Consider the following 18,193-nt stretch of genomic DNA (forward strand, 5'->3'; position numbering starts at 1 on the left):
TATACTATATATATATATATATATATATATATATATATATATATATATATATATATATATATATATATTATTATTATTATTATTATTATAGTCTACTATATCAGTAGATTTTTCTAGAAAATTCTAAAAAAAGCAATTTTAATTCCCTTTGAAATGACAGTTTGTTGAAAGTTTTATTGTTTAGGAAAGTACCAATCAAGATTTGTACACTGAGGCGAAAAGCAAAGAAACAAGAAATTCCTGGAATCTTAGCTGAAAAACTATTCGAATGCATCCAAATTGGTTAGCTGGGGGCTCTTGTAAATCGGGAAAGATCAATCCATCCTTCAATTCTCATCTTTTAAAATGGGCTTCGGGATAGGTGTTTTGATATATGCAGCGCTTCCAGTGCACCATTTCGGAGACTTTTAGCTCATGTTTGTTAATCCTGAAATTTTTAGCTAATGTTAGAGAAATATTAAACACAGTGCTTCATTACTATGACTCGGATTTTGCATTTTCTTCCTACACTTATTCTTAGCAATGCTGAAATTCTATAACGTAATGGAATGTCTAATTGTCAGAAATTTTAGTTTTCAGAGAAAGAAGAAAATAAGCACGTACTGTTTTCGATCTGATTTACTCAGGGAAATATGTCTTTGCATCTTAATTTCTTCAAATAAAAAATTATACATATGTGTGTATTCAAACTCAATCAGGAGTCTATTTTTAGCGATGGTTCCTGTGATAGTGTCTTATCGTTGTGTTCATGATAAGCAAAACGGGCGTGAATCTCAAATTGGATCACCATTAAAATCATAGCAATATCACTGAACATTAGGGATTTATGATACTGCTAATACTATAATTACGTTTAATATTATACGTTTAATAAGATGAATGTTGTTGAAATTCAAAAGATTAGAAATTCGAAAGACTAGAAATGATCGAAAACAAGAATTTCGGCATTTTCTAAGGGTAATTAGGCTATAAAATAAGCCGATTACTATGAAGTAGTATAAACCATCAGAATGTTTGGAACTTAGATTCGGATTTGCAAGTGACGACTCACCTGCACCAAGCTGTATGGATCCATAAATTAGTAAGCTCAAAGCACCTTTTTCGATCACCATTGTTTGCAGGAAACATTTTTTTTTCTCAGAAAGCTTTACTTTACTATTGTTTTTAACAGTAAATGTATTCATTGCTACCTGAATGGAAAGGAATCACTGCAGAATTGAATAGGCATGAGCAAATGGTTTTGGAGAAAAAAAAATGGCAAATCTTGAAAGTTTGAACAATCTCAATGGCAAAAAGAAGACAAAGCTCACAAAAATACATGAAATATCATCATGTGAAATGCATTCTTATTTACAATTCCAAAAAGTATATACTATTACAATGAATGTTGTCCAATGGAAATTAGTAGCTAAATAACACCATTCAGAGCAAAAATTGCAAATGACTTATTAGTTCACTCAAGAAAAGAAAAAATCGAAGTTCAAGGAAAATGTGAATTGGATTAACGACAAAATGTTATTACGCTTTCGAAATCCAGGAATAAGGTAGACTTTACGAAGTTGTAAGGAAAAAAAAAGATGACCAGTCGTTCGTGGGGTGTTATGTTTGTTCACACAAAAAAAAGAAGACGGAAAGGATAATTTACAAGTGATTTTGTACCCATAGAAACATCAGATATACATATGAACATTAATAAATGGATATTCAACAAGCCATCTGAGAACTATAAATTTTATGAACCTTAAATCGATGTTTTAAGCGGTCATGAGATTTTCCACTGTTTCATTGTTTCGAGAAATTTTAGAAAATCCCAAAAAAAAGAAAGGAAACTAAGTTCTAATTAATAAGTAACCATAACGGAATCTGTGGGAGAAGTCGAAATATCACAGGTAACCACTAGTTCACAGGGAAAGAAGGAAACAGTAGCGATGAGAACGATTCGCACAACTAATAAACTTTAACTACTAATTCCGCCGATGGAGTCCAGGATATGCACAGAGTTCCTCGAAGTGATTTCATCCGGAGATGATGTGGATATCTTGTCAGCTTTATCACCGTCTAACGAAACCTGCAAAATAATTCTGTGAAAGCTTACAGGAATTACGAATTATAGTGTCTTGAAGTTTTGCCAATTAGAAAAAAATAGAATTTAGAAAATTCTAGAAAGAAATTCCAAAGCTTTTCATTATGCATTCAGAATAATTTTTGGAGTTCACTAAATTTCGAAATTAAATTTATAAAAAACACACAATATCTCCGAAATAGCCGTTAAGCCTTTCCATCATTGCTGCAAATGCATTCTTCAGCATGCTATGGTATTCAACTTGATCATCACCAATGGCTGCTTCATTTGCTTCTAAAGCCTCCGCGCAAACTGATACAAGACACCTGCAAAATAAAACATTCTTAGTTTCATAAGATCCATTTGAGAATCAGATTTCCATTTGCTCAATTCGAAAGGTTTATATTTTCATTGCAAACCTTCAGCCATGTCTTACTACAGGCAGACACAAAAACAAAACTGTCAAGAGCTACCGACAGCGTGCATTAAAATATGAAAGCCTATAACATTAAATTACACTATTTTACCCAAACCTATTTTCTTGCAAACTTCTAACAATTTTGCTCTCTTGAGAAATTTTGCAGTACCTGAACGCATCTGCCAATTTTTCAGTACCACTAGGACCATAAAGAATTTTCTGCGTTGGTGTTGTAAATGCTTCTGCATAAGCAAGAGGACCAACATTCACCTGCAGATAAATTCCGTATCTAAGCAATAAATAAAAAGTTTAAACTCAGAAATTTAAACTAAGCAATGGAATTCACAAAACTCCTCCAAAATCCTTTCAAAAAAACAATGTTCAATTTCTGAAGATATGGAAAACTCTTCACCTCTCACTATGAACAAATAAGAATGAACAAAAGCTAACAGTAGGTTGCACAGCGCCTTGTAATAGCAATTGCAATCCTTTGACATCCAAACGCCTCGTTGGCTCACCAGTAGCAGAAGCTGCGTCTAATATTCGCCGTAATTGTTTTGATTTGAAAATAAGTTTGTCACATGCTAATTCCAATGGCGACAAGAATGTTTCGGATTGATTCACGACACGTGCACGGCGTCGTGTATTCGGGAAACTATCTTCTACTAAAAATTTGCAATTTTTTGACAAACTGAAGAAAAAAAAAGCATAACAATGAGAAAGCTAATTCGCTCCTTCCTCCTGTCCCATGTAAGACATATTTTCGAAGCAGTATGACAAGCAAATGAGGCTTAAATTCTACAGAATGGATAAAAGATGAGGCTTAAATTCTACAGAATGGATACAAGTGTATAAATTGAAATTTTATAAATTCCATAGATGCAGAAGAAAAAAAAAAATTTTTACCTGTGATAAAAATACGTTTAAGTGCTTGTCGAGCGACTTGTGGTGCACCGACAGCTACTTTTTCATCAATTACCGATACTTCATAAAAGAAATCTCGTATGTTTGTATGAGCCTCATAACTGCTAGCATCATAGCCTTTCATGCACGGTTCGACATGCATCATCTGGACATATGCTATCGATTCTTCTAATTTGGTTTCATCAATCTGTATGAAATTATTTATTCGTACTTATTGCTTTTTGAAATGAGATTGCAACGCAGATGCAGAAATGTAGGGAGAATTATATCATATTTCAGATCAAAGTAAATGACAATACCAGCAATTATTGGGCAATTGTCCAATAGAAATGTCGCCGAAAATTATGTAAATTGTATACTTTATGATTTATATCATTTAAAATGTAGGATTTTTATATATGGCAAAAAAACCCGCAATCAATTTCAACGAAGTAATATCTGGAAAAAGAGACGGAAATTTGCACCTCTCTTCCTGTGATAATTTGTATTCGGTCATGACCAAGAACACAACGGCATGCATCTGTCATGCGCTCACAAGCTTCTGCCAAAGAGGTATGACCTACTTCACGATAAACCCATTCAGTACTATGTTGGTCTCTAAAAATTGGGATCAGTATACTTAAATAAATATATAATAGTATCAAAGTGAACCTACACAACACTTTCAAGCTGTTTTCAAGAAAGTTCGAATATTCAAGTTCATGTTCATGTTCAAGTTCAAGTCACAAGGAAGTTTACAGTTTAAATAAAACAGTACGCAGAGTTGGAAAGGTGGGAGAACTGTAGAGACTGAGCTCATTTCACTATACATGTGGAGAACAACCTCAGTCTGAAATTGTAAGCAACTTCAGTACTGACAAATAACGACTCTCAAAGAAATGGAAATGACTCTAAGTAATAAATATACTGAAGTCGTACCCAAAATGTTTAGGTCCATAGAAGAGTATTTTAAAATATGTTCCAAGATGCCGTTTACCACTGACTTTCATTTGATCCGCTAAGGTGAATGCTTGTTGCAACTCAGCGTATATGCTAACCAATGCCTAACAGGAAAAAAATTTTCGGTTCCTCAAAAAAAATGAAATATTGAAAATATAAAAATGAAATATATAAAATATAAAGATTAAATTGGGATTTTCCTGTGCAAGAAAAAGAACTTACCCGATAATTTTTTTGCTGTTCATATATTGGAATCGCTAAACGACAAACCGGTCCCACTGCTTCATATCTTTCAGCCATGATTAATGTTTGAACTAACTTTTCTACTTTTGCAGTGAAAGTATCCTGCAAATCATTGATCAAGAAAATGAAAGATTCCCGTCTCTGTCTCCACCGGACTACTCAAAAACCCCATGAACTTACCAAATTGAATCCTGCTTGCTGTATAATTTCTGAATCTGTATCATTTACAATTTCCTCCTTGGCTATCGTATCGTTGATGCAAGCTAGTAAATCCCAGTCGATTTTTGCATATCCTGATTTCATCAAATCTATTAGATGAAATATATGCATTCAGTTTTTTGAAGTAAATATCTGAACACTCTTGTTTAGATATTTAATTCGAGGATCACAAAGATCAAAAATTTTGAACTTTCAAATTGTATACAGTCATATGCCAAAGTGCACGCTACATGATAACGGAATGATCATCCACTTTTTTTTGAAGACTACTTCCAAAAAAAAGAATCATCAGAAATAAAAAACAATTGTACGTGAATAGGGAAGATGTCAAACTGAATGATCGGAAAAAAAATAGAAAAAAAATGAAAAAATGGATCTTATGGATCGGAAAAAAATTGTGGGATATTAAAGACAACATTTCAATTGTGGATGAACAGGGAAAAACTAGGAAAATTACTTCGTCGCTCCATAAGTTTGATAATTTGAACAATTTCAATGGACTATCAGAAGTCTCCCTATCTTAAAAAAATAATGCACAAAAATTATACAAACCATTGATGACAAGTTCCCGACCAATGATGGCAATGACATGAGCTTCACAAACAGCTGCTTCGGAAAACCAACGCTCACGAATATGCGTTTCAGCAAGCGTCTCAAACCAGGCACTTCTCAACGCTGCCGACCCTCGATAGCTATCAGCCAACTGTACATGTAAATCTGCTAATCGAATCTGCAAAAAAAAAAAAAGTAACTATGAAATATTCCAAATTTATGGAAAGAGAAAAATATTTTAATGAATCAGTGAATGTAAAAATGTGCTTTACTGTTTAATTTCATTTTGGATTCTTAGACAGAGTTTTAATGAAATCAAAAAAATACAGGATCATCAACAGCTTTCGTAAGAGCACCAGTTGCCGAAAGGACACCTCGTAATTGCTGAATTAACTCCTAAAAGAAACAAAAAATATTTTAAAAAGCAATAGAATCAGCAGTACTGAACACGTGAAATTATTTTATTTCTTTAAAATGACAAATCAGAGAATCAAAATCAGATGCGAAAAAAATAAAAATGTAAATTTTTCCGGTTCTTTTTGGACGTGGATTAGAATTCCTATTGGAAAATACTAAAACTTGGGACAAAAACAAAGTTCAAATTTTACAGTAAAATAAAACAAACTTGACGGAAAAATTCAATAAAACTCCTCGGGTAAAAGTGAATTATATTGCTTTTTTCATTTTATTTCAACAAAGCTCTAAATTCGAAGTCAAGTTAAAAAAATGTTTTTGTCAAGTTTATTTTTACTTCTACTGCTCGTTCAAAATATGTTGGTCTGGTTCCAGACAAAGGTTTCACTAATATTTCCAAAATTTCCAATCCGCGTTCGAAACGGCTTCTACTCGTAAGAGGAACTTTTCTTCCAAGTAGTCTGAAATAAAATTTTCAAAGTGTCATCCAAACTCCAAAACCTGACATTTGTCTCAACGACTTATAAGTATTTGAACATATTTCAAATTTGAATCATAAGCAATGACTAAATTATAATTCCATACAATTGAAATGCCAAAAAATTCGTCTGAAACAATGATGCTATTACAACTGCTAAACACTTTGTTTAAAACCTAAGTTTTCTTAATAGTTCGGAAAAATACACTGACAGCTTTAAGTGTTCAATGTTTCACCCAGCTGACCTGAATTACATATATTTTTATCACTAATACATCCAATAGACAATGTGCCAACCTTGCTAATGCGACGCCAGTTTGAGAACCAGGTCGACCAAGCCTCTGCACATCGGAGATTTTCGGGGATTTTGTTGCATTTAAATTGGCTATAGGAAAGCGTACTGTAACATTTATAAAATTATCGCGTGAATTTTGAAGTGTTGCATAAATCGTTGCTAAGTACTCGCTGACAGTCCAACCACTAACAATCGAATTAAAAAGGAGGGAACTAACGTTGTTGCCAATTTAAATGTTGACAGTCACATAGCAGGAGTCAAGATGCCTCAAGATGATTTAAAAAATAATTTTGAAATTAAACCTTCAACAAGACTCAATACTTTTAAGGCAGATTTGCGATGAGGTATATGGAAAGAACCTGTTTTCGAGCTGCAGTCGTAACCATTTCTAAGAATGAGATGTAACAATGCTGCAGCGGCACTTTGTATTTTCGGGAGTCGACTGTTCATTTGGAGCAAAAGTAATTCGATCAATAGAGCTAAGCCATCTAAAGGACCACTTTGGAAAAGTTGGATGCGGAACTGTAACATCAAATTTATTTATTTTTCATTTTGAACTTAACATATTAACAAGCATTTACTTTAATGTTATTGCCTTCTGATAAATACTCAATTATAGCTATACAAAACTTTCCAGGCTTTGGACTGCGACATATTGCAAGGTAAAAATGCATTCCGATTTTAATTTTCCACAATTATGACTAGCAAGAATGCATCTAGGCTCTTTAATAGACAATTCAAGCAGAACATAAAATACATAACGATCACAAAGATGATTTCAGTGATTTTTAAATCAATTTTTTATGTTGAAGAAACTGATAAATTCCGCAGACCATAACGTCAATCATTAACAACCAGATGAGAACTTACCAAACCAACAAAAACAGCAAGCGCACCGAGGGCGTGATGTCGAACAGCTTCTGGCCAATAATCATCCAGCAGTGAAAGTAAGAGACGGAGCAATTGGTAAAAACTTTTAGTTCCTTCGGGGCTCGTCGAATTTTTAATGGCACTCTTCAATGAGTGATTATTTCAAAAAACACTGTAGAAAAAACTTTTGCATTCTTCCCTCAGTTAGCGGTGAAAAAAGTTGTTAAATCTAGGACCACAACAATACATTTTCACTTCCGTTAACACTTCATTTGTCTGCAGAACATATTCCTTCTATAAGTTACAGTGAAATATCAACAAGGAAGTTCCTTATTTAAAAATCCCGCATACAAAAATATTTTGATAATCACAATTAAATACTCGAAAAAAGCTTACCGAAACATGTTGAGCTAAAACTTGTACAGTTTCTAAAACAATCAAAGCTATCTCTTGAGTCAAATTAGACTCTTGCAAGACGCTAAATGGAGTTGCATCCTCTACGTCTGTTTCAATGCATGGCTTTGCTGATAAGGAATCTGAAACAAATGAAAAAGCTGAGTTTACGTCGAAATTTCCCAATCTTGTTCTAGTAACATCACCCATTATGTGTAGTGCAATGCAGATGACAGAAGACCCATGAAATCGAGAGACAAATATTGGAAACACTCTAGCTTGGCCTTGGGAAACAATATTTTAATATTGTCGAACTATAAAAATTAAGAATCTGTTAACTGATAAACAAATGCACAAAATAAAACTAAATTGAAATGAAAGGAAAACCTGTTCCGAGGGAACCGAAGCCGCTCGATATTGACGTGTGGCTATCTACTGTCGTCGAATTAGTACCTGTTCCAGCGGATGAGCTAGAATGCGGCAGAATTACCAGCGTTCTTCGCGTACCTCGTATTCTGCAAAAATCCTTTTATTTATCCAACCAGTTCTCAAATTAAATATATAGATTTTTGAATGCACCAGTAATCGAAAAAGATGTGCCTACAGATGTGTCCTCTTTTCCAAAGAGAAATTTTTTTCATTTTCTAATCAAATACAATATAACAAGTAGCATTGAAGGACCAGTAAAACAGCAGAACTTAAAGATGAATAAATAAGCAAATCACTTGAGCAAAATCACCAATAAGCTAATAGAAAGTAGGGTCTTTGATTTTTTGCAAAAAACATATGAGGATTTACTTATTAGATGTCCGCTGCATAGTGTAATTTCTGCCGTAATATCTGAAGAAATCGAGAGCAATACGTAACAAAGAGATGAAACTATTCAACGAACCACTTGATTCATAACGAGATACCATTGCAGCCAAAATTTTACGGGGCAGGAAATGTAATAAATAAAGAGTGCACAACATCAAATCTCGTGATTCACCCTGGAAAATTGAAAGAGTTGATCTGTTGAGAAATTATCCTTCATGCTAGTTTATAGCACAGTGAGTATTGGTAAAGAAAGTGCAGATTTGGACATAACTTAAACTTCGGCAAGCACAAAGCATTTTTTGCTGTATGCAATATTTAATACATACATGTTCGTCCAACAAAAAGAATAAAAAAAGCAACAAAATAGAAAAGAAATATGAAGAACAGAAATCCTTTATCTCTTTCATTTAGATATTTACTAGTAGTTATGATACCTACCAAAAATTTATTTAGACCTGGATAATTCACTAAGAAGAAAAATTTAACGGTCCATCGTTTATTTTATTAATCGAATTAACTTTCTTTTTTCAGCAAATTTTGGAATCTAAGCCAAAAATATTTAAAACGCTAACCACTGTAATAAGCAAGAAAAAACAGAAGGGAACATACTCGATCCAGCTTTTCCATTAAACCGGCAATACAAGGTACAGATGAAAGAGAACTGACTTTTTCTACATAAGACTGATGCGAGGAAACACTTTTCGAAGAACATCCCATTCTAGACAAAACTCCATGCGATGGCAAGGATAACGATCGACCTAAAGATGAAGACCGAGTAGACGGATGAGGGTGTGCAAATCACAGTGAAGTTTGAAATAAAAACAATAAATGTCCATTTTAAGATAAGGCTAAGAATAACTATAATGGAAAAAAGAAATCCATAGAAAGTCAAACCAATTTTCAAGTCAAATCAATTTTCACGAAAACTGAAAATTAAATTATTATATTTCTATTTTCAGAAGATAAAAGAGTTTGAAAAAGATAAACAAAGGTTTAAAATATATTCTACCAGTAGCAGTTAGACCGGTGGGTGACAGACTCTGTGAATCTGTTTTAGCAGCTGATTCAAATTCTGCTATATTATCAAGTACTAAACTGATCAGTGGAGAATACAATATAGCAATACAACTTTGAGCACTCTGAAAAAAATACAATGCTGTTTAGGATTTTATTTGACTCCGCTCAACCTTCTGAAAATCAAGTTTTTTTTAAAAAGTACTCGAAATTTTAATCGTTTTTGCTTGACTATATGAATGAGTACTTCTTAGTGTGTATTTCAGGACAATTTATTTTGTCTCGGACTGTTTGTCATTCAGTAAGACTTGATGACAGTTTTGAATGTGAAATTAACTGGTATATTTCTCCATTTCCTTTTTATGTTAAGGTGAAACTATAAGGAGAAAAAATAAAGAAAGTTGATCCAAAGTATGTACAATAATTTACTTACAGTGTCCATATATCGTTTATCACTAGCATGCTTTGCAAACAAGTTCCTCAACAGCGCAACTACTCTCCGTCGATAATCACGCGGTTCACGAAGTGATGCATTCAGTTCTTGATATAGCAAGCCAACTGGAAAGTGATGTCTACAATATGGGGCGGACAAGATAAATTCCTCCGAACATCTGCTGTCTGCAAATTAATTTTAAGAGAATATATTCCAAATCTTCACGCGCAAAAATACTCAAAAATTGTCTGCAGTGAAAAGTCAACGACACTTTAATAAATTCAAAACCTTGACTTCCACTTTTAGTAAATTTTGAACCATAATTTCAAATAAAAATATGATTCGGACCATTTTTCAATATCATTATATATTTTCCAATTATTAAGCAATTAAATAAACTACATTTTCTTACCTTATACTGTTAAATACCAAATTATCCTATTCAAATCACCTAATAGCTAGGCTGTGGCCGTTAATAATATGAAGAAAAACATAAGAATCATTCGGTAGAGCAAAAAAATTCTGAAAAACAACTTACAGCAGCTGTATTCATTCCCACTGCCATTGTTTATCGGAGGCGAAAAAAATTTCGAAAATAAATTGGTAAACAGACTGCTGGTATTAGAGTTCGTGACTATAAATAATATAACTAATAAATAAGGTGTTCCTTTCCCTCCAGTTTCATGAGGGATAAGCAGTATGTCTGGATGAGTTTGCTTTTATACGTGTCTTTTATATCATATGTGTGGAAACACAACAAAATACATCAGTTATAGGAAAGGAAAAATGTTTCCTGCTAAACTAACACCTCAATATGCTAAGAAGACACTTACATATGCTCTCTGTACTTGGCGTACTATTCTTCCTGAAGATATTTCCGGAAATGTCGCACATCAGCGGCAAGCATAGTGGAATCCAGTGTTCATGACTGCTAATTATGTGCAAAAATTCCAGTTTATAATCAAGCATAGTCTGCAAACAGTGCTAGCACACATTTTTCGAAGTCCTGAGTTCAACAAATTGTGTGGTAATTCTCAACTGGTTCAGATAACTGTATGAAAGAGGACCAAATAAACTTATTTAATCCGATAGTGCAGTAGAAAGCACATGCAGTAGAAAAACGAAATTTGACATATGCACGCGATGACATTTGTCCTAAAAGGCCTAAGCTCATCGCTGGCTAAAATAAGACGGGATCTTTCATATTCCTTATATCGTACGATGTGTCCAAACTATAAAATTGTTTAACTGATTTGAAAAATAAGCGCACCCTTGAGCAACTTTCATCCATACTTCCAACGGTGCGATGTATCCAGGAAAACACAGAACCACGATTCATAAAACTCAAGCAATACTGAAATTCTTTCAGCTTATAAAAATTATTTTAATTAACAAGCTCATAACTTGAACAACATACAAGAATTGTCAACCATTCAAATAACGTCCTTCGATAATTGTTATTATTTGAAAAAAATTCATTAACTGAATATCCGTTAAATTGTTACCCTCAAGAAATACGCGACAGCTGAATTTGCCAGTTGACACTCCTGAGGAATATCCCGATGTTTTGCAATGATAAGCAGTACAACCTTATCAATTAAATGTTCAATTCTAAACAGCAATTCCCGTGAGAAACGATTTTCTCTTGGCATCTAAAATATCGTTAAATGATTAACGATTTAACGATTTAACGATTAACGATTAAAAATTTTAATAAAAACTATAATAAAAATGGTTGTACTGCTATTATGGTTGGTTTATATAAGCTTTTCTTCTGAACAAATTAACACGTTTATACTTATTAAAAGAATCAAACCTTATATAAACCAACATCAAGCAACCATAATGCCATACTCTTCGCAGCAACAACCAAAAGGAACCAAAGTTGCCGGAATGTTAAGGCAAGTGAGCCATTATCTGTCTGAATGTAATTGATCTAAAAAAGCACCTTTTAAAAGCTTCATAAAAAAACTGGGAACCTCTAACAGTGCTTAGCGTAGAAATAATCTATGAACGAGGCGGAGCTTTACTTAAACAGTAAATCATAAAACAAATTATTCGGGAACAAATAATTTGATACAGAAAAATTTTAAAAAAAAATTCAAAAAATGATGCTGGAATTTACATGCGAAGTAATGTGCTTGCATAAGGCTGAATGCACAGTTTCATCCTCAGGGTCTGATTTGCTTTTCACTGCTGCTGATTGATAATAATAAATGACAAATGTACGCAAAAGATGATTTTGACCTGCTGCGGCAATTTTATCAGTAATGCCAATCAGCGTACTATAAAAGGCAATTAGTAAATCATGCACAAAATCAATATTACCTTGTCAACTTCGTGAACCTCTCTGGAAAATTAATTTGTCAAAAGAATCAATCATTCTTAATATTCTCGAAAAATCAAATTGTACTTGAGAGAAAAAAAAATTGGACTTCACCAACTACTGGCTAAATGGTTGGGATTGTAACTATACATTGGGACTGTTGCTCGCTTTTCAGAATAGCAGCATACAAAAAGTAGCATGTACTACCCACAAACAGCGGTGCAATCCTTTCTAGTTATTCCTAGGGCGAAAACATTTGAAGAACAAACCCCAGAGTACTCACAGCCATTTCATCGGATGACGAACATGGCAACAATCTGAATAACCGATTCAAGATTACTGGCAAGAATGGAATAATTTTATCAATTTCGACTTCCAACAGATCCTATAAATTGGGTAAAGTAATAAAAATCATGCATCTATGTTGTCTTGAGTATTTTCTATTATTTTTACCTGACATTAAAAATAAATTTCAAATTATTTTGTTTTAATACTGCCTACCCTTTGTGCTTTCTGTTTATCAAAATTCTCGAAATAGAAAGAGCTAAGTTTTTGCAAAACATGTGAACGCCGTAGTAGCAATCGTGGTCTTGCTCACTATGTTTGTATTCTTGTAAATGAAAAATTTTTGAAATCTCTATAAGAAAATAAAAGTAGGAAATCAACCAACAGCATGACAACTGTATGGTAACTAGAAGTATGAAAATTAAAAGTGTGATAACTAGATAATTATGGTAACTAGAAGAGTTACTTCATCATACATTTATTCTATATTACCTCAAAGAAAATAAAACATCCGGAAGACCTTACTATTCGAAAAATTTGACAGTGCTATTTAAAAATGAAGGCTTTGTTTATTAATAGCAAGTTGTTCCGCCCTACTGCAAATGTCACGATAGGTTTTTGTAAACATGCATTTCTCTCGACGGTAAAACACGCACATGGGACAATGGTGTATTCATAGCTCACCAATAAAACCCATGCCTGCTGCTAAAACATTCTTAAGTTGATCTAGCTGACCCACTGTTAATTTATTATATTATAAAGCGGAAACAGAAAAAGCAAATTCACTGAATATCAAAAAAGAAGCCATTCGTTGTATGCGGTGAACCGTGTTAGAGTATAAAGTATAAATAAATGCATATATTGAGAAGACAAAGAAATTAAACACAGAAAGTGATGAAAGATATTGATCAATCCATCACGAAACATAGAAATGCTCTTTGATGAATAAAAAACACTTATATCAGCTACACATACATTTTTTAATGAAAGCTACAAATAAGCAATAAAATTCCGAGTACTAATCAGGATTTTCCAATAATTAAAGTAATAACTCCAATTTCACTAAAATACCGTCGCACATCTGGCACAGTTGTTCAGGCTATAAACCACGGTTATGCATCCGTAATTTTGCGACAAAACTGTATGAACTAAGCCTCACCTCGATTTTTCGTACTACATAATGCCAAAATTTCTCTTCCTCCGAGATTCCACGATTTTCGATAGGTGGTGAACAAGAATGCGACACCACTAGTGAGGGAGGTGACGACGGTGTATTGCTAACTGGCGAAACTGAACCCGGCGGACTGGACCACTATAATAGTAAAATACCATTTTAGCAAATTTATACCCCAAAATAAGCAAGGCAACGAAATATCCCCTGAAAACCAAATAACATATTAAAATGTCAGTTCGAATAAACTAATGATTCGTTAAATCGAATAAATACAAATTGTCTCAGGAAATGAGATTCGATTATCACTTTAAAAAACCAAGTCAGAAAAAGCTTAGAATCGAAATCAGTAACGTTAACCCCACAATCTCTGCGATTTTCAATGACTAGCTTTTTTTTTAAAACTTTCAGAAAAATCAGAATTCGATAGCTGCGAAAGTGTCAGAACGAAACCCTAACCATACTGCGTACAAATATTAACATGCTTCTGAATAAAACAGAAAATCAGTGCAAAATATGGTAAATAGAAATGAACAATAAATAAAAACATAAATTAAATATAAATAAAAACAAATAAAAATGAACATCATTTGATGGTTTTCAGTTCCCAAGATAAGTTGCAGGTATTAGTAAAAATGTAAGATCACAGATGAAGAGTGTCAACTGTGAGAAAATCCAACGTCGACAATATATTATTGCCAAATGAGAAAAATGGAAAGCGAAGAATATGGTGTTTATCATTAAGAAAACTTGACTACCGAAAGTGTAAACTGCAAAACCAGCCAAAGATTACAAGATTATGTATAGTCATTTAACAAAAATAATTTCTATACTCAATACTATTTCTTCGCTTCAATCTTAATCTTTTTGCCCTATTTTCTCTTTCCGGCCCTATCCCCGGCACAGTAAAACTAAATCTAAAAGAATAATAAACCAACCTTAGTTTTTGAGGAAGCATCGCCAGCAAGACCTGCACGTTGAAGCCTCTGACAACTTTGAAAAAACGCTTGCAATTTTTTTTCTGTTGTAAATGCTGAAGAAACAAGCCGCAGGCGTACACGGAATAACTGTTTGCCATTATCTACCCAACGGATTTCTGGTCCAGTATGCTGTAATGAAAGTAAGTGGATTAAAAAGAAAAAGTGGAATAAATTAAACTGATACATAATGGGACTGCTCTCGATTACAGATGAGCAGAGGAAACAAATGGAGTGGGAACATTAACATCAGGAAAGAATTTGAACTATATTCGCTCTCCATTAATGCCATCGGAATGAAATAACATCACATCATATAAGGATAACTTGCCCCTTTTCCAAATCCTAATGACTGGTAGTTTACATAGCCGGATGGTAAATCGATGGCCACTGATAAAGAAAATTCTTGATCATCACGTTCGATTATCAAACGATCTTTCTTTAACAATGGTAGCCATGCATATCCAATAGGACTATCAGAATTCTAAAATCCCAAGAAAAAAAAATTTCATATGATACAAGAAAGAAATGGCCTAAGAGCAACTACCACTTCACCCTTAAAAAAGTTTCGATGATAGGCATATAAAAAAGGGGTAAAATAAATAAGGAATAATAAAAGATGAAATTTCTAGATTTCTTCCCTCAACTTTATATAGTGAGTAATAATTCAGCAGTGATAATAAAAAAAAAAAAAAGGGAAACCTCGTTCTGAGATTTGTTTGAAGCGGTGCCTGCAACCGATACATGGCTAAATGAAAATAATAAATGATCGCCGGTGTCTAGTGAAACTGGAAGCTGAATTTTTATCTGAAAACAAAATTTAAAAAAAGAAGCACATCCTACAATTTTTAGAATCCAAGGAGGTGACAAAGTGCACTAGAATGAAAACTCCCGCATTATTCTCCTTTAAAGTATTAGATGTATATGATGACTACAGATAAAAAACTTGCACAAAATTACCTACTATGTCAAATTCAGTGAGCTTAAGTTTCCAATAAGTAAACCCGAGCGAAAAAAATGTATTACTGACAGATCATCAAGGAGTTGTGCAATCTGCAGCTAGAAATACCTCATCGGTAAAGACTGGATTTTGTTCATGATACTGCACTGAGCAACGCATGCTGTGTACAAATGGTGTAGGTGATGAGAATCGATTGTAAATGACCTAAAGTTGAAACATGGATTTCAGAAACCAGATAAACAAACTGATCATAATACACTTTAATTAGAAAAGTCCGAGTACACTTAGAATATTTCAAATTAAAAAGAAATGCTTATTTCCGAATGTTCACTCTAACTGATTACTTCCATATGCATATACAATATTGTCTAATACTTCATTTAAAAAGATCTAAAAGTGGAACGTACTTGTGACATGTTTTCTTTTCTGGTTGAAGAAATGAAACGCACAGTACACACGATATTACGTGCTTTATTAAACGCCTTCTGACCATCATACTTGAGTGTTAATGGATAAACATAGAGTAAATTAAAAAGATTTGTGTATGGCTCGCTAACAAAATCGTTGAAGGATTGGGCTTCAAAGCAAGCAGGTACAAGACTATCAGATGCTGCGTTCCACGGACGAACAGGCATAAAACTTGAATTTATACACACTGGAAAAAGTATAGAAAAGATACACTGAAAGCAAAACATCAAATACTTCAAACATGTAAAAATTACAAAAACATTTCCTGTTTCTGTCGAAAAAGACCAAAAAGTACAGACTTGACAGCTCGTGTGCTTTTGGTGAGAAGTCAATATTCATACTGATAGTTGCTGTTGGTAACTGTGTCAGTTTCCCGGATTTTTCAACTCTGAAATGAAAATGGTCAAATTCAATGAAATTACGAGAATTTTTTAAAAACTTTCCAGATCTGTCTGGTTGCAAACTGTATAAACAGAACTAACCGTCCAAAATCAATGAGAATCTTTTGCAAATCAGCGTCACTTAGTCTGTTTCCTTCACAACGATAAAGCTGCATTTCATTTGGCGATTTCGCCCCACATCCTAACATTTCTTGAAATACAGGCCTGAAATATCATACCTACCTCAAAAAGAGAAAAGCAATAGCTCATATCAAAATGATTCTAGTGAAAATAACATCAGTAATCTTCATATCAAATATCAACTGCGTACAGTGATGTTAGAAAAAATCACTTTTGCTCCCATTTACGAAGATATGGATGATCGATGAATCAAATGAAATGAGATAGTTTAAGGATATACGAAAAAAAGCAAAACATCTGCAGATAGAAAGATCCATTTATATATGCCTCTACGGGGTCTTTATATATATATCTATAGGCTATTTGGCGATCCTAAAAACGAAGACAACGGAAAAGGATCAGTTGGATCGACACGAGACGTACAAGAGTTATACCTTACATAATCTACAGATTAAACAACAAACTTTCTAACAACAAATAATAAAACAGACCTTGCAGCCCAAGCAAAAGCCATTTTATCCTGCGTTGCTTTTGAGCAGGCCTGCTGAATTACTTTCTGCAACTTTGCAACACCTTTTAGGTCATTTGTTGTTTTCATATACATTTCTCCTGATGTGTCGACCGAAAGTAGTCGATCAACACGAACAACCAAGTAAATATCACGATGTGGTTTGGCAATTGAATATATAACCTGCAACTTTCTCTTAAAAAACTGAACACTAAGAGTCGATAATATTGATAAGTTGTTACGATGGACAATGAAGTGATCTAATAATGAAGTGATGAGAGTAATACGGTCAAGGGAAATGACAAAATTTTCGAGGTGAAAATGAGCAGTCTTCTCGGATGTAAAGTAAAAAGAAATTAAACAAATATGAAGAAACAATACAAGAACGAAAAAAAAACAATAGAAATGCAAAAAGATGAACTGAAACTAAAGTAGAAACGAGCGAGAAATATGCCAATATCATTTCCATCATTCCTTCACCAACTAGAAAAATAGAAGTGAAATATGAGCCATGAAACGTTCGATAGAACAGAGATACAGAGATAGAACAGAGATAGAGAATGAGATAGAACAGAGATAGAGAATGAAATATTTATTAAAGAAATGAAAAATTATCGCCAGTAATTTTCCAATTTCTAGAGGACAACCTTTCGAACGTTTTTATCCCCAAGTATTCGTTGGGACAGAGTATTAACACCATCTTCTTCCAGCGTGCTTTATCAGCTAAACTCTTGCCACCTTCACCTCGGCCACCAATTTCTAATGTTGCAGTTAACTCGTCGTTGTTCGGATCAATTCGGAACTCTTCGGACAATCGACGACCAGTTCGACAATCGTACAGAAACATGCGGACAAAGAAAGGTTCAATCTGAAATTGATAGTTGATGCAAAACAATAACAAGAGAT

General features: G+C 33.6%; 1 protein-coding gene across 1 annotated transcript in view; it reads right to left on the reverse strand.

Annotated features, from left to right (window-relative positions):
• Window positions 1-1,833: 1,833 nt before the first annotated feature.
• The window catches only part of LOAG_16400 (hypothetical protein), a gene marked incomplete at its 5' end in the record, with an annotated part of 21,585 nt that continues 5,225 nt past the window's right edge, over window positions 1,834-18,193 (reverse strand). Inside the window, 37 exons of the mRNA XM_020449052.1 lie at window positions 1,834-2,068; window positions 2,250-2,388; window positions 2,650-2,750; window positions 2,931-3,145; window positions 3,387-3,591; window positions 3,869-4,001; window positions 4,323-4,447; window positions 4,566-4,688; window positions 4,767-4,879; window positions 5,358-5,535; window positions 5,685-5,753; window positions 6,109-6,232; window positions 6,547-6,649; window positions 6,904-7,066; window positions 7,415-7,558; window positions 7,811-7,950; window positions 8,195-8,322; window positions 8,606-8,796; window positions 9,233-9,381; window positions 9,633-9,762; window positions 10,071-10,255; window positions 10,609-10,704; window positions 10,904-11,042; window positions 11,341-11,424; window positions 11,576-11,722; window positions 11,887-12,006; window positions 12,196-12,355; window positions 12,666-12,781; window positions 13,841-13,993; window positions 14,791-14,961; window positions 15,161-15,313; window positions 15,532-15,636; window positions 15,899-15,994; window positions 16,198-16,445; window positions 16,558-16,646; window positions 16,741-16,863; window positions 17,271-17,470. Coding sequence (XP_020307508.1) covers window positions 1,958-2,068; window positions 2,250-2,388; window positions 2,650-2,750; window positions 2,931-3,145; window positions 3,387-3,591; window positions 3,869-4,001; window positions 4,323-4,447; window positions 4,566-4,688; window positions 4,767-4,879; window positions 5,358-5,535; window positions 5,685-5,753; window positions 6,109-6,232; window positions 6,547-6,649; window positions 6,904-7,066; window positions 7,415-7,558; window positions 7,811-7,950; window positions 8,195-8,322; window positions 8,606-8,796; window positions 9,233-9,381; window positions 9,633-9,762; window positions 10,071-10,255; window positions 10,609-10,704; window positions 10,904-11,042; window positions 11,341-11,424; window positions 11,576-11,722; window positions 11,887-12,006; window positions 12,196-12,355; window positions 12,666-12,781; window positions 13,841-13,993; window positions 14,791-14,961; window positions 15,161-15,313; window positions 15,532-15,636; window positions 15,899-15,994; window positions 16,198-16,445; window positions 16,558-16,646; window positions 16,741-16,863; window positions 17,271-17,470 — 5,169 coding nt within the window. The 3' untranslated portion in view covers window positions 1,834-1,957. The remainder of the gene's footprint in view (window positions 2,069-2,249; window positions 2,389-2,649; window positions 2,751-2,930; window positions 3,146-3,386; window positions 3,592-3,868; window positions 4,002-4,322; window positions 4,448-4,565; window positions 4,689-4,766; window positions 4,880-5,357; window positions 5,536-5,684; window positions 5,754-6,108; window positions 6,233-6,546; window positions 6,650-6,903; window positions 7,067-7,414; window positions 7,559-7,810; window positions 7,951-8,194; window positions 8,323-8,605; window positions 8,797-9,232; window positions 9,382-9,632; window positions 9,763-10,070; window positions 10,256-10,608; window positions 10,705-10,903; window positions 11,043-11,340; window positions 11,425-11,575; window positions 11,723-11,886; window positions 12,007-12,195; window positions 12,356-12,665; window positions 12,782-13,840; window positions 13,994-14,790; window positions 14,962-15,160; window positions 15,314-15,531; window positions 15,637-15,898; window positions 15,995-16,197; window positions 16,446-16,557; window positions 16,647-16,740; window positions 16,864-17,270; window positions 17,471-18,193) is intronic.

Source organism: Loa loa (genome assembly GCF_000183805.2).
Source record: "Loa loa unplaced genomic scaffold supercont3.2, whole genome shotgun sequence".
NCBI lineage: Eukaryota > Metazoa > Nematoda > Chromadorea > Rhabditida > Onchocercidae > Loa > Loa loa.